Source organism: Gopherus evgoodei, chromosome 2, assembly GCF_007399415.2.
Source record: "Gopherus evgoodei ecotype Sinaloan lineage chromosome 2, rGopEvg1_v1.p, whole genome shotgun sequence".
Classification (NCBI taxonomy): Eukaryota; Metazoa; Chordata; order Testudines; family Testudinidae; genus Gopherus; species Gopherus evgoodei.
Genome location: NC_044323.1, coordinates 251,309,110 through 251,325,865, shown reverse-complemented (window position 1 = coordinate 251,325,865; position 16,756 = coordinate 251,309,110). Strand labels below are relative to the sequence as shown.

Genomic DNA, 16,756 nt, shown 5'->3' with positions numbered 1-16,756 from the left:
TTGTGACCGCTCTGGACAACACTCTCAACTCAGATGCACTGGCCAAGTAGACGGGAAAAGCCCTGCGAACTTTTGAATTTCATTTCTTGTTTGGCCAGTGTGGCAAGCTGATCAGCACAGGTGACCGTGCAGATCTCATCAGCAGAGGTGACCATGGAGTCCCAGAATCTCAAGAGCTCCAGCATGGACCCAGTGGGAGGTACTGAATCTGATCACTATATAGGGAGACGAATCCGTGCTATCAGAACTCAATTCCAAAAGACAAAATGCCAAAATATTTGAAAAAAATCTCCAAGGGCGTGAAGGACAGAGGCTATAACAGAGACCTGCAGTAGTGCTGTGTGAAACCTTAAGGAGCTCAGGCAAGCCTACCAAAAAAACAGAGAGGCAAACAGCTGCTCCAGGTCAGAGTCCCAGACATGCCACTTCTATGGTGAGCTGCATGCAATTCTAGGGAGTGCTCTACAACTACCCCGCCCCTATACATGGACTCCTGCAAGGGAGTCTCGCGCAACAGAGACGAGGAAGATAGCGCACAGCAGACAAGCAGAGAAACCCTTCTCCTTGACAGCCAGGAACTGTTTATCACCCTGGAGACAGTACCCTCCCAACCTGGGCTCCCGGATCTTGAAGGCGGAGAAGGGACCTCTGGTGAGTTTACCATTGTAAATATAATGCATGGTTTAAAAGCAGGCATGTTTTAGTGATTAATTTGCCCTGAAGACTTGGGATGCATTCGCGGCCAGTACAGCTACTGGAAAAGTCTGTTAACGTGTCTGGGAATGGAGCAGAAATCCTCCAGGAACATCTCAATGAAGCTCTCATGAAGGTACTCCCAAAACCTTTGCAAAAGGTTTCTGGAGAGGGCAGCCTTATTGTGTCCTCCATGGTAGGACACTTTACCATGCCAGGCCAGTAGCACGTAGTTTGGGATCATTGCATAAGAAAGCATGGCAGCGTATGGTTCTGGTGTTTGCTGGCATTCAAGCAACATCTGTTCTTTATCTCTCTGTGTTATCCTTAGGAGAGTGATATCATTCATGGTCACCTGCTTTGAAAAAAGGGAATTTTATTAAGGGGCCATTCAGAGGCAGCCATTCCTGCCGGGTTGTTTGCCCATGGCTGAAAAGAAATCATCCCCACTGTTAGCCACGCTGTGGGGAGAGGGGTGAAGCACTCATCCCAGAGAATTGGGTGTGGGAGGGGGTTTAGCTGGGTTTGTGCTGCACGTTAACCTGAAAAATGCAGCCCCTCTTTTTAAATGGCCCAACCCATTTTAAATGGCCAGCCGAACAGGTGCTTGGTATGGGAAATGAGGGCTCTGTTGTTTGAAACCATTCCCACATGTTATGAAGGTTAAAGAAGCCAAAAGACTCTGGCTTACCACGGCTGCCTGCAAGCTGAATTCTGTTGCCTGGATCTACGTGTATGATCTCTCATACCAAACCATCAGGCCCTCAATATAGGAGGCACAATGCGACCTTGTAAAGAAAGCACATGTGCTATGTAATGTTCACAGCTTGGTTCACTGTCAGAGAGTCTACCCATTGTCCTCTAAAATGCTACTCTCCCTTTTTTTTCCTCCCGCAACTGCACATGTTTCAATGCTCCCCCTATCATCTCCGTCCGAGAGGCTAGCATAGATAAGGCTAAAAAAATGCACTCGTGATTAAATGTTCTTTGAGCTCATGCAGTCTTCCCGCACTGAAAGAGCCCAGCAGAATGCGTGGAGGCAGACAATGTCAGAGTCCAGGGAAGCACAAAATGAACATGAGGACAGGAGGGATGTGCGAGAGGATAGATGGCTGGAGCAAGAGGATATGTGGCAGCAGTGTGATGCAAGGAGGCAGGATGCAATGCTGAGGCTACTAGAGGATCAAACTGATATGCTCCGACGTCTGGTTGAGGTGCAGGATAGGCAGCAGGAACACAGACTGCTGCTGCAGCCCCTGTGTAAGCAACCGCCCTCCTCCCCAAGTTCCATAGCTTCCTCACCCAGATGCCCAAGAACGCAAGGGGCGGGGACCTTCAGGCACCCAACCACTCCACCCCAGAGGATTGCCCAAGGAACAGAAAGCTGTCATTCAATAAGTTTTTTTTGAAGTGCAGTGTCTCCTTGTCCTTCCCTCCTCCCCCTCCCCTCCCGGGCTGCCTTGGCAGTTATCCCCCTATTTGTGTGACAGATGAATAAAGAATGCATGAATTTGAAACAACAATGACTTTATTGCCTCTGCAAGCAGTGATTGAAGTGGAGAGGGGAGAAGAGGGCAGTTGGCTTCCAGGGAAGTAGAGTGAACCAAGGGGGTGGGTTTTCATCGAGGAGAAACAAACAGAACTCTCACACCGAAGCCTGGCTAGTCATGAAACTGGTTTTCAAAGCTTCTCTGATGAACAGCATACCCTGCTTTGCTCTTCTAATCATCCTGGTGTCTGGCTGCACATAATCAGTGGCCAGGTGATTTGCCTCAACCTCCCACCCTGCCATAAACATCTCCCCCTTACTCTCACAGAGATTGTGGAGCACACAGCAAGCAGCAATAACAATGGGAATATTGGTTTTGCTGAGGTCTGAGTCAGTAAACTGTGCCAGCACGCTTTTAAACGTCCAAATGCACATTCTACCACCATTCTGCATTTGCTCAGCCTATAGTTGAACAGCTCCTGACTACCATCCAGGCTGCCTATGTACGGCTTCATGAGCCATGGCATTAAGGAGTAGGCTGGGTCCCCAAGGATAACTATAGGCATTTCAACAGCCCCCAGTGGTTATTTTCTGGTCTGGAAAGTAAGTCCCTTGCTGCAGCTGTTCATACAGACCAGAGTTCCTGAAGAAGCAAGTGGCATGAACCCTTCCCAGCCATCCCACGTTGATGTTGGTGAAATGTCCCTTGTGATCCACCAGTGCTTGCAGCGCCATTGAAAAGTACCCCTTGCAGTTTATGTACTGGCTGTCTTGGTGGTCCAGTCCCAAGATAGGGATATGGGTTCCGTCTATCGCCCCACCACAGTTAGGGAATCCCATTGCAGCAAAGCCATCCACTATGACCTGCACATTTCCAAGAGTCAGTACCTTTGATAGCAGCAGCTCAGTGATCGTGTTGGCTATTTGGATCACAGCAGCCCCCACAGTAGACTTGCCCACTCCAAATTGATTCCCGACTGACTGGTAGCTGTCTGGTGTTGCAAGCTTCCAGAGGGCTGTTGCTACTTGCTTCTCAACTCTGAGGACTGTTCTCATCTTGGTATTCTTTCCCCTGCCTTGAAGTGCAAGCAAGTCACAAAGTTCCATGAAAATGCCCTTACTCATGCAAAAGTTTCCCAGCCATTGGGAATTTTCCCAGACCCGCAACACTATGTGGTCCCATCAGTCTGTGCTTGCTTCCTGGGCCCAGAGTTGGCATTCCATGGCATGAACCTGTCCCATTACCACCATGATGTCCAAATTGCCAGGGCCCATACTTTGAGAGAAGTCTGTGTCCATGTCCTCATCACTCTCGTCACCACGCTGCCATCGCCTCTTCACCTGCTTTTGCAGGTTCTCATTCTGCATATACTGCAGGATAAAGCACGAGGTGTTTACAATGCTCATAACTGTCACAGTGATCTGAACGGGCTCCATGCTTGCCATGGTATGGTGTCTGCAGGAGAGCAGAGTTGCAGGGGAAGCTTTGGTTGGATGACCAGTTTTGCAGACCTACTGCACCGTCTGCAGCCAGAGCAGAGAGGCAGCGAAAGTGTTCGTTTGATGATGTCAGTTAGCAGTCCTACTGCACCATCTGCTGAAAGCAGTATGGCACCCGCATGGAAAAAAGGCATGAAATGATTGTCTGCTGTTGCTTTCAAGGAGGGAGAGGCGACTGATGACATGTAACCAAAACCACCCATGACAATGTTTTTGCCACATCAGGCAGTGGGAGTTCAACCCAGAATTCCAATGGGCAGCGGAGACTGCGGGAACTGTGGGATAGCTTCCCACAGTGCAATGCTCCGAAAGTCAATGCTAGCCTTGGTACTGTGGACACACTCCACTGACTTAATGCACTTAGTGGAGGGACACACAATCAACTATATAAAATCACTTCCTAAAAAATCAACTTCTATAAATATGACCTAATTTTGTAGTGTAGACATACCCTAAATCCGCTGTATTAGAAGTCAGTGTTCTTACTAGTTCTTCAACCAAAAAGGGCTTTTTAATGGACTTTATTCAGCCATGCTGATGAGGATCATTCACATAATTGCTGTTATCTAAAGATACTTGTTAGGAAAGATGAGTGGCCTTCTCACCTTTTTTGCTCCCTGAGTTAGACGATTTGTTTGTTTTTCTAATTTTTATTTGTACAAGGTTGATTGTAAACACTACAATGTCTTCACCTGTTGCTGCGAAATCAATGGATAATTAAACACTAAAAGAGCCTACATTCTCTTGTCTGAGTTGGAGGAATCAGCTGCTTTAGAATATTCAGCCTTGATCACATATAGGGATACGTGTCACGATGCATGGGTCCATCACAATGTATAGTTTTGGACAAACAAATACAAGCAAGAAATTTATTCTCTTGCACATTCTATTCTTTTTGGCAGTATTAGAGACAAACTATGACCTCCTGGCACTTTCTATCAATCTAGATCAGTGGTCCCCAACCTTTTTCGTCTGGCGGGTGCCAGACGAGCCACGGAGGACCGTGGCGGCAGATGAGCATCCGCTGAAATTCCGCCGACAAGCAGCAACGTCAATAGGCATCACCACCAAAATGGTGCTAACAAGTAGCGTCATCCAGAGGCATAGCCGCTCAAATACTGCTGATAATCGGCAGTATTTTGGCGGTGATACCGCTGGATGACGCCACGGGCACTGCATTGAGGATCACTGATCTAGATGTTTGGCTACAGCCGAGGACCACGTAGTGTGGTTTATAGAGGTAGGTGCTAGAGTAGTCTCTGCGCTCATGGAACGTCGGTTGGCTGTGTCCTGTCCCATCCTCTTGCTTAAAATGGTGTAGCCAGAAGGCTGCTCTCAGTTATAATGACTACCAACAGTCCTAAGGATCATCAAGGAGTCTGGATGCTCGGATCTTGCCCCCTGTGCTCTGGCTACTTTTCACTACATTTGCTTCATAGGAGCTTCTATGCCACAGGATGATTATTTAAACAAGGAGGCCTTTCAGTAACTACTTATGCAGGCTTTAGGGCCAGAACCTAGTGTGTAGCACAATCACAATATACCCCAATATCTGGGCCTCAACACTCTTTATCGGAGGAATTCTGTAGGGTAGATCCATAAGGCTGCAGAAGCTACCCATCTGCAGCTTGTCTATAGTGATAATGAATTACAGCCCCCATCTCTGGAATGCTTCCCTTTGAAGAATACGGCATCTGTTTTAAGTTAGAATTGGAACATTAATAACTGAGATTTCAGAAACTTTAACTCTGCATTAAGAACTTTTTTTTGGCAGAATGTTGATGTTCCACATGTGGTCTAGATAATATTACTTTAAGCTAGGCTACTGCAACTCTGTTTCAGGGTCAGATAGTCACCATAATAAGGCAGAAGACTGTATAGGCAGCAGCAGTACACCTTCTAAAGTAAAGCCAGATGCAAAAAAAAAAAAGAAAAAAAAAAAAGTAATGATTGTCCTTTGCAAACTCCACTCAGAATGAAGCAAAAGGCCCTCAGCCAAATTGCAAAGCCACTGGCGGGGACGGGGCTGAGATCCAGCAATTTATTGGAGGGTGGGGTAGTCTCCTACACACATGCATTCCAAGGATGTTGCAGATGAGGATACCCAGGCTTAGACTGTTAAGTTCTGGGGTTGGTATTCTGGTTACAGAGATCCTTCTTAGGAGGGAACACTTAAGTCCATGTCTTGTTGGTTTCGATTTAAACATGACTTTCCATCCTCCCCTTTAGAAAAAAGATTTTCCTTCTCTCATCCTCCTTTTTTCCCCCTACCTTCCACCCTACAGAAATAACACTTCTTAACGGCTCTGCTAAAAAATGCCGCTAATTCTGGTTCTTACCGGAAAAGTAATTCTAAAATGGCACCAGAGGGTTCCATCTTTGTGTTTAAAAGATTTGCTGTCTCAAATGTGCTCAGTTTCCAAGGAAATGTTTCTTCTAACTTCCAGTTCTGTAAATTCCAATGTGGGAGCAGAATAAAGCTGGTTTGTTATTGTTAGGGCCCTACCAAATTCATGGCCATGAAAAACGCACTATGGACCATGAAATCTGGTCTTTTGTGTGCTTTTATCCTGTACTATACAGATTTAACAGGGGAGACTAGTGTTTCTCAAATTGGGGGTCCTGACCCAAAAGGGAATTTCAGGGGGTTTGCAAGGTTAAAAGGGGGGGAGTCACGGTATTGCCACCCTTATTTCTGCACTGCCTTCAGAGCTGGGCGGCCAGAGAGGGTGGCTGTTGGCCAGCTCTGAAGGCAGCACCCTGCCAGCAGCCGTGCAGAAGTAAGGGTGACAATACCATACTATCCCAGGGCCCAGCTCTGCAGGCAGCAGTGCAGAAGGGTGACAATACCATACCACGCCATCCTTACTTCTGTGCTGCTGCTGCCTTCAGAGCTGGGCTTCCAGCCAACAGCCATCGCTGTCTGACTTCCCAGCCCTGAAGGCAGTGCTGCCGCCAGCAGTAGCACAGAAGTAAGGGTAGCACCACAACCCCACCTCCAATTACTTTGCAACTCCCACCCCCCAACTCCTTTTTGGGTCAGGACCCCTATAATTACAACACTGTGAAATTGCAGATTTAAATAGCTGAAATCATGAAATTTATGATTTTTTAAAATCCTACATGCCAAAATGGACTGTGAATTTGGAAGGCTCTAGTTATTATGTATATTCACTAACACTAGTAGTAAAAGTTCTGCAGGTTCTTGAGGCTAGTCTACTTCATAGCTCTACTTCTCCAGCAGTGCAGCTCCTGCTCTGCTCTATGCTATAGCTTCCACTACTGGCAGCAATGGTGGAGCTGTGCCAGTTGTGAATTATAGGCCAAAATAGACACTGCCTCAATTTCATCTGTGCAACCCTGTCTTTCAGTTGTGCCTGTAGTATCTTCATGAGTCCTGCATAGGTGTCACTGACAGAAACTGAGTTAAAAATGAACAGTGATTAGAAGAAGCCAGTCTTCTCTTAAATGTGTTGGCTGTGAAGAACTAGTGTAATGCCAACAGACCCCAGTTGTTGGCGGGCAAGATCGAATCTGGGACCTCTAGAGCTTAGTGCATGGACCTCTACAGCATGAGCTAAAAGCCAGCTGGCTCTTAGCTAAGGATGTAGAGCAGATTCATTCTGTATCTCTGTCTCTATCTCATGATCTCAGTGCCACTAGATGGGACAAAACACCACACCCAGGAGGTGTGTGGGTTACACTAGCAGGGAGTGTATCCTGGAGGGAAGAAAACCCCTCCCTCCAAAACCTACCTTACTGATAAGGGAACAAATTCCAGAATTACACCATGCTGTGGATTGTCCATGACGTTCATAATCATAAAAGCAAACTTGACTAGTGAATTGAAACTAATCACTGCAGATTTACTTGAAACAATATAACTTTTTGCCTTTTTTTTAATTTCAGTTTGTCAGAAGGAAATTCCAGGATTTGATGATGCATTTTTGGAAACGCTTATGAAACCTGAATAAATTGCATGTTCTTCTCTTCTTGTTTTAGTGGTATGAGGCTACTGGAATGCAGGTCTTAAATCAAACTGTGATCCCTAGTCAATCAGAGTGCCAGGAGTCTGAAACCAAGAAAAGTAAGCTTTGTTTTACTCTTGGGGGGATTCTGTGCCACTGCACATGAACGGAATTTGTCCCCCACAGATTTCTTTGCTTCCCTGCAGAAAAATGACTTTCTGACGGGGAAGCAAAGGAAAGCCACAAGAGCAGTCATGCGATCCTCTCCAGCAGCATGTTTTGGGTTCCCAGGGCAGCCAGCAGAGAGGTAAATCACTGTGGGGCAGGGGTTGGGACTGGGGAAAACCTGGCTGGTGGTTCCTGCCCCGCACCCGGATCTCCCATTGAGCCACCTGCACCCAGATTGCCCCACACAGAACCCTCTTAACCCACTCCTGGATCCCCCCACATTAAGCCCCTCCACACTTGGATCCTATCTGCCCACACCTGGTGCACCTGGCATGGAGAGGCAGGGCCCTGGGGTATTATTGGGGCAGGCCTGGTTCTTGTGCTGTGTTGGGTGCAGCCTCACCACTGAGTCCATGTCCTGGGGGAAGCTGCACAGTGATCTCCTATCTCGGTGCAGCCAGTGGCCTGTGCTCCCCAATGCTATGCTGGAGCCTCCACATTTATTTGACAAAATGTGCAGAATTTTTTTTTGTTTTGTTTTTGTTTTTGTTTTTGGCACAGAATGCCCTCAGGAGTATTTTGTTTATATGTAGATCAATGTTTGAATTACCAGCTTCCAAGGTAACAGGGAAAATGTGAACTCTGAAAAGGTACATATGCTTGTTCCAGATAGCAGTCTTTGCTTAGAGTTGATGCTTTTCTCCCATATGTGGATTGGGCTATGTGAAGGAGACAGGCTTTTGGAACCTTGCTACTTTGATGTAGAAGTAGTACAGCAAACTTAAAATTCTGGTAGTGTCATCTGACCTTGCGATAACTACAGAAAAACTCCATTGGGAGGCATGTTTGGGTTTAAGGTTTGTATGGTATAGCTATATTGGTGCAATAGCTGACTAGCACAGATGTAGTAAGTTTGCACCAATGCAATTTAGTGTAGCCATAACAGTACAAAACAAAATCCTAGTTAGACAAGCCCTAAGCATAGCTATCAAGATTTGTGCAGCTTCATGCATTACCCTTGTGAACTAGCTCATTACACTTACCTGTTTGCAAGGCTGCATGTAAGTTCATCTCTTAAATTCATGCTGGTTTAAGGCATCAGCTTGGTTGCCTGATACCCTCAGTTTATCTGCAGGGAAAGCTTATTATACATACTGCCCTGAGAGCATGTCTTAACACTGATCTGGAGGAATTTCCCTTAGCATTAACAGGTAGATCAGTCTCTATGGCTTGTTCTGGATGTCTCTGCACAGTGTGCTAGTTAGTGCAAATTATGGGAGTTTGGTGTAGGATCTGGAACTAAGACCCACCAAATTCATTGTATATAGGAACCCTGAAACATCCATTTTTAGCAGTAACTTCAAATTCTTCTGAGCGGTATTGGATTCAACTGGTGATCTATACATGAAATACTTCGTAGTTCACTAGTAATGACCTGAAGCAGCTAGTCCTTCCAAAACCACTCTTTTAAGAGTAGGTGTATATTGCACATGCACACAAAGTGCACCCTTTTCACACAAAAAGCTCTTAGAAAAGTCAAGCACTCAAAAATGGGAAATGACAGCATTTAAGCTGCTTTGCAAATATCACAGTTTAACAAATAACTTTATAGTAATCAGTTGGTGTATAATCCTGTGTTTGCAGAAAGAATTAAATACAGCAGAGATTTCCTCTTGAAGCTTTCAAGTGTTTCGCTCTCTCAGAAGAAGCCGGAATTTCTTCCTGATCATCCTATTGTACTTGAAAAACCAGTAAGTGTATTCTTGCAATTTAAACCAAGATGTGAAAAGCAGTCTTGCAGGTTGCCAACTGTCAGTGTTGATTGAGCAAAGTTTAACTTTAAAAAAAAATCTGTTTGCAGAGGTACATGATGGAGTTATAACATTTTTACTGTAGCACCTTGAGTCCCCAGTTGGATTGGCATTTTATCATGACAGAATAACTACGGTGCTCCATAGTGCTTCCAGCTGTCAGTTCCTTTGTTGCCTCTTAACAATGGCTCAGGTCTTAACCTTGTTTAAATGTACTGTGCTTGGCTTCTTAGCTATGTTGCATCAGCTTTCCTTCTTAATAGGGATAAAATATATCTTCAGTCTGGTGTGGTATACTTTAACTAATCTCTTCTTGCCGTTGGCAACTTAAAAAAAAACAGTCTTAAACTTGCATGACCCAAGTTTGATCTAAAAGGGTTGTGATTTGGGGATTTCTCAGCTCCCAAATTCTCAAATATTTTTCTGTAGTCATTATTTACTTGTACTGAATATTTCTCTCTCTCCATTTTTGGCCTGGAGCAAACTTTTCATTACAAATGCTTTCCCCATTTACAAACAATGAATTGGCCATGTTTTTGTGAGAATGAGTCCAGGGTTTAAGAACCCAAACTTTTTCTTGGTATCCTCAGATACAAGGAACAAATGCCACCTTAAACTGGTATAAATGGCATTCAAGAAGAAAGTCTTGTACAAATCAGGGTAGACCATCTTTCTCAAGGTATCCAACACCTTTAAATAATAATATTAATAGTAATAATACCTACCTCTGACATAGCCTTAATGCCTCAATATACCACCTTGTTGGAGTGTAGAACAAGTACGCATTCCCTTAGCATTAAACCCATAAATTAACACCTGCTCTGCTCTGATGGTCAGTATTCCTGCATAAATTCAGCTCATTCTGTGCCTGTTGGGGAAGAAGTGGGTGATGAGCAGGACATCAGGGAGTGCCACCTTGATACCAGAAGCTGGGGAAATTCTCTGGATGCCAAATGAATTTGTGCTACAATAGAGGAGGAATGGATTTTTCACATCCTCCCTAGAGAATGCTGTGGCCATTCTATTTAAGAAACCATCCAGTACTACAATGGGGTATTTTTTAAGAATGTGGAGATGACTTCTCTTGTGGTTCAGAGGCAAGTATCAATCATCTTCCAGTCAGCAAAGAACACGCAACAATTTCTGCATACTGTCAAGACACAGACTGATAAACTCCGGGATTCAAGCTCTTAATACTGGCTTGTTGGAGTTTTTTTGTTATATTTGGTGGTGGAGAGTTCTATAGCTGGACTTCTCTGGACACAGTTCAACATGACCTGATTGCATACTTCTGGATTTACCTCTACAAAAACCTATCTGCAATGCTGTACTGAGAGCATTCATTGTTGAAGAGACTGGTTACTTTTAGGAACTTTCTCTATATGGAGACAGCCGAGGATCCAGCTAATGCTGCCTTTATTGATGTGACAGTGAGATAAGCTGAAACCAGACACACTTGGCTGGGAGCCCTCATCTGGAGGTGCATTAGAATCTTGCGGCTCTGTCTGTGGGATGTTGTGTTAGTGAACTGAGTTTTGCTCATATCACTCCAGAATCGGGGCACTTCTGTCAGCAAGCCTAGGATCCCTCTTCCTGCTAATGTCTCTAGAGAATAAAGCTTGTGAAGCTTGCTGGTAACCAGGGGTGAAAATTCTGTCAAGTTTCTTGGCATGAGTTTCCCAGCACTGTACAGCAGGCTGTGTTCTGCAAGAATATTCTCCATCCATTTACAAGCAAGCTGCCTGTCTTTCTCTTGTAATCAAGTATATAAGACCCTTCTTAAAGTATATTAGACAGCTATTTTGTTTTTTGACCTATTTAAGGTAGATCAGTTTCTCATCAACACCTGGGTTTTTGTAGGATTTGAGGCATTAAAGCCCTGTCTTATGACCATTGTAATCCTGACAGATTGATGGGAGGGTCCCCCTCTTTTTGTGAACTCAGATCTCTCACAGGGACACTTTCTGGCTGCTGTTTACCATAGAGACAATTTAAACAAAATTCCTCAGGGAAATGGAGACATCTTTGGATTTCTTCAGAGGTTATAGAACTCAGTCTTTTATTTTACTTGGTCCACATGTCTATCTCCAGAAGATCCACTTGGAATTTTTCTCCTGAAATCCGTACCCAGTGGGCTGGGTTTTGTATCCAAGAAAATAGTGTATAAATGACTACGTGCATTTCTTTTTGCTACAACCTAGTAGACTGCAACTTCACTGCTTATCTAATCAGAAGGAATGCCTGCTTTTGCAGCCAATATCTGGTCTGCTTCTGGTCAGGAGACTTGTGGAACAGCAGTGAGTTCCATGTACACTTTTACGTACTTACTTTTTGTCTTGAAGACAAGCTTGAGGCTTCATTTGTTGGTGTTGGAGAACCTGCACCCAGGGCAGGGGAATCCAACAATCTAGTACCCTGGTTTATTTCTGAATGGTTTCTCTTAAGTTTCTATCGTTGGCGCTTACTCCGTGGGTGCTCCGGGGTTCAATCACTGATGGGTAGGGGGGAAGGGGACTGCTCAGCACCTACAAGGCACAGCTGTTCGGGGGGCCCTGGGGCTGGCTGGCTGGCAGCTGGTGGGAGGTGCTCATGGGAGCCTGGAGAGCAGCAGGTGGAGGGCCTTGGGGGAGAGGACAGAGAGGCTGGAAGAGGTGGGGCAAGGGCAGGGCCTTGGGGGAAGGGGTGGAGTGGGAGCGGGGTCTCTGGGTGGAGCAGGGATGGAGCACCCCCCAGGAAAAATAAAAGTCAGCACCTGTGGTTTCTATATTTAAGTTTTGTTATTCCTCTATTTTAAAAACAAGACTTATGCACCTTAAAAAAGTAAATATTGATTCCTCTCTACTGCAACTGGTTTGTTTTTACCATTGATAATTTTGTGATGCTACTTAATTGTAGACTGATCCCTGGAACTTTCTAGTCTACGCGTAGAGATTTCTCTCAGAATTTCTTTCAGGAGGAGACAATTTACCTATAGCCATTTTTGGTCAACATATATTTAGCTGTGGCGTATCACTTACTCACATCCCTTCAGTTATTGGCTCTACATCTCTTTAAACTACACACACAATGGAGAAATGCATTTCCGCTTCTTACTAGAAAATAATTGAACATCAGTGGCACTATGTTTTTACTTCAGGAGAGTGTGCAGTACATTCTGCTGGAGCAAGCTGCTCAGACTCGAACATGGAAGATTCCTTTTGGGAGCCTGTATTTAAGAATCGTGGTCTGCAACAGCTGTCTGGCTTTGGAATAGAATTCTAACTACTTTCAGCCACTCTTTGACTAGTGGAAGTTTGCTCAAAGATTTTGTCCATTTTGGACAGAACAAAGTTCTTTGCCTGCATCTTTTAAAGTTAACAGGTATAAGTTATTGCAAAAACTGCTTCAAACTTAACTGTAGTATTTTCTGCTGAGTAAATTAACTTAACATTCCTCAATGACCACGGATTACCAGATTGCTTAGAAAAATAATGTAATCTTATTTCCAAAAATGAAACAAACTTTGTGTGCATGCTTTAGTGTCTTGCCAAAAAATTCTGCTAATACACAGTACCAGGCGAGCTATATAAAAAGCTGTCCAAATTGCTGATGTACCTAAAGACGATGATCCTTCAAGGAGCTCTGTATGAAGCATGTACCCTAGCAAGAAGCTCTATTGAAGTCAGTAGGATCCACCCATGTGCGGGATCTGCTGATACAGAGCTCCTTGCATCATCAGGCCTAAGTTTAGCTGTGGAACAATGCACAATAGTGCAAACAATGAAGATGCAAGGTGGAAAGGAGACTGCTTACAGATCAACTTTATTTAGGTTTGCATGTGCTGAATACATCTTGAAGGCCTTAGTATTGTTTGTAATCTAAAGTACTCATTGTAATTCTTCAAAAAGAGTACTTAGATCTTAAAAGGGACACCTGAAAAGTGATAGAAATCTTTACCTACTGCTTTCTTGGCTATGTTAATTGTATAGATCCACTACAATTCTTGTATAGGCAAGTACCAGTTTTAATATATGGATGAAAAGCTGTGAGTGTGTTCTGATTCTGTTCCATGTTAGTAACAGGGATATTACTGACCCTTATTAGTGGGGATGTTACCCTAAACTCAAGGGCATCTTTTGTCAATGATAGCAGCTGTCTCAAGTGTAAATGCTTATTGCATGTGACTGAAGATTTTTGCTCTACTTCAACAGGAGGTTTTATGAAACAATGCAAGAGTATTGGTGTATATGCCAGACTTCTAGTGGTGATGTTATGACTTCACACACTTGCCAGATGTGTTACAGATATTCTTTCTTCCTTCTGCAAAGTCCATTTCAGTAAGACTCTACTTCACAAAAAGAACAGGAGTACTTAGCACCTTAGAGACTAACAAATTTATTTCAGCATGAGCTTTTGTGAGCTACAGCTCACTTCCATGGATGCATAGAATGGAACACACAGACAGGAGATATTTATGCATACAGAGAACATGAAGAGGTGGAAGTATGCATACCAACAGGAAGAGTCTAATCAATTGAGATGAGCTATCATCAGCAGGAGGAAAAAAACCACCTTTAGAAGTGATAATTAAGATGACTCATAGAAGGTGTGAGGAGAACTTAACATAGGGAAATAGAGATTAATTGAATCTATTTTCCACCAGCAGCCCCTTGGATCAGCTCCTCCTCCTTCCTCTCCCCCTCCCCCAGTCTTCCTGTCCCTGGTGGGCCCCGCTGATCAGCTCCTTTCCCTCCCTCCCAGCTTCTAATGCCTGCTGCGATCAGCTGTTCAGCGGCATGCAGGAGATGCTGGGGGAGGGGGCAGAATGGGGGAGGAAGGGAGTTTGGAGAAAGGAGTGGAGTGGGGGTGAGGCCTGAGGCAGAACAGGGGCTGAGCACTCCCCTGGGAACAGGAAGTCAGCACCTCTGGGTTCTACCATTTGCAGGCTTTCATGCATCAGTAATTGGTGGTAAGCACCTTCTGAGGTAGCTGTTGAGCAGCAGTTTGGAAATGTTCTAAAATAGGATCCTCAAGTGGTGTTGAATACTGGTCTAAATTTTCAGGTGACTAGACATTTTTGAGTCTTCATCTTGATGAAGTCTTTTTAAAGAGACCTTATTTTTAGAGGGTGAGTGCTTGGCACTTCTTGATAGTTGGGTTCCATTAAGGTACCTCCGATTGGGTTTATAATGACAAGTTGCTTTTAAAAATTTAGGCCGCAATTTGAGGCATTTAATTAACTTGTAATTCTTCGTATAATCTCTTACAATCTTACATGTTTAGTATACATATCTCATTATGAATACTTGTTGTTACGTTTCAACGAGATTTAACTTGCTATGTGTAATTTAAATGACATTTCAAACTCTGAAGTAATTTTTTAGGTCTGTTTGTCTTACAGGAAAAAAATATTTTATTGCCTTATGTAAGAAATGACAGGTCCTTTTGAAGATAAGAAATCCATCTTTTGGACAGCTAACAATGAAGTGGATTAAGGGCCAGATTTTTAAAGGTATTTAGGTGCCTTAAGATGCAGATAAGTGCTTAGTGGAATTTACAGAAGCATCTAGGTGCTTAAATACTTTGAAAAAACAAACGAGGGGGGAAAAAAAACCTGGTCATTAGTCAAGAATGCCAATAGAATGTAAACAAGTTACAATGGATGTAAATTTGTTTGTTTAATTATCAAAAGCAAGAAGTGTTTTCAGCACTGGCAAACTCAGGTTCACTGAATCAACTTCAAGATTTGTAGAACCACCAACTTTAAACCAGTATTTCTGACTCAAATTTTGTTTGCAATATTCAGATTTTCATTAGCTGTAATAATGGAACAGAAACACAATTACTAGTAATTCTCAAACATGACTTAGATGTTAGTATATTCTTCAATTTTGAAATTGACTGATTGCTTTTCAGTAATTCACATTGACGCTCAGTGACCTCTTGCATTCTGTGGCTATACTACTAGTTTCTTTCAAGATGATGTTTAATATCTTGACATTTTAGTTTCATTGAAAGGCAGCAGTTTCCATAAAACTGGAATATCCACCCAAACAATCATTGACTGTACAGGGGAGCTGCCTATAGGGCAGTGGGTTTCAGGAACTGCAATACTAACTAGTGTCATCCAATGGTACTGATTTTTCCAAAGTGAAAATGGGAAGTGGTGACAATGAAAAATTGCAAGAATCCTTATCGGAAGTGCATGCTAGTGAAAGTCTTGTAGCTGTTTCCTTAAATAAGGATTGTATAATGAAAAGAAGCTTCAAAGTCTTTTAGTTAATAATGTACAGTATTGCTTACATAAGCAAATATAGCTCTCTAAATTGACTAACTTCAAGCATAATAGAAAAAATTTGGTCTAGCTACTTGTAATAGGTTCTGTACTCAGAATTGCAATAAAGCTGAAATTAATCCTTTTACTCCTGAAATTGGATTTTTCTAGCATCATTTTTTTTCTAGCAAAGGATAAATATGAACTAGAAATTGAACCAGAGGAAGGATTAGATAGAGCAATAGTACTAAAACTTTGCAAAGTTAGATTTGTTAAAGATGTGATTAGCTTTTCAGTTGTCTTAATATTTTCTAAACTATACAAAATAAGGTTGTCAAAAAAGTCCTGGATTTTCTCTTGGTGTTTGTCATCTTTGTTTCTATACATACAGCAGCGGTTTCAGACAATCATTGTAATTCTTTAATGTCCCTTATGTGTGTCAATTAAAATATTTTTTGAGTCCAATCTGTTTGTACACTTATATTTAAGCACACAGTGCATCAGTTTGAAAGCCTTAAATTTACAAAAGACTGAAATAGTTCAACTATAATTGGCGGTTACAGATATGTTCTTCCCAGTAGCAACTCTACAGCTAATGCTGAAGGCAATTTCAGTTTTATTCTCATCCCTTCTATTTCAAACTCTTTTAGTGCTGAGATTCCTTAAATGTTATCAATTGTGGATTAGTGATTGGCTATATCATTAGTAAATGGGGAATAATTTTGCAGTGGCAGGAAGACTGATTACTTGATTTACTAGAATGTTTCTATCTCTGGCATTTGACTTATTCAATTCTAGAACAGATTACTTTATCCATTAGAAAGGAACAAAAAAACCTGAAACTTCATGGAGACAATTTGAACCAGAATGTAGA

General features: G+C 43.1%; 1 protein-coding gene across 2 annotated transcripts in view; it reads left to right on the top strand.

The window, feature by feature from the left end:
* C2H8orf88 (chromosome 2 C8orf88 homolog) overlaps positions 1–16,756 on the top strand; it is a 44,716-nt gene that overhangs the window by 11,294 nt on the left and 16,666 nt on the right. For both annotated transcript variants that reach the window (XM_030553426.1, XM_030553427.1), the window contains exons 3-4: positions 7,685–7,769; positions 9,463–9,569. In XM_030553426.1, the coding sequence (XP_030409286.1) occupies positions 7,685–7,769; positions 9,463–9,569 (192 nt within the window). The remainder of the gene's footprint in view (positions 1–7,684; positions 7,770–9,462; positions 9,570–16,756) is intronic.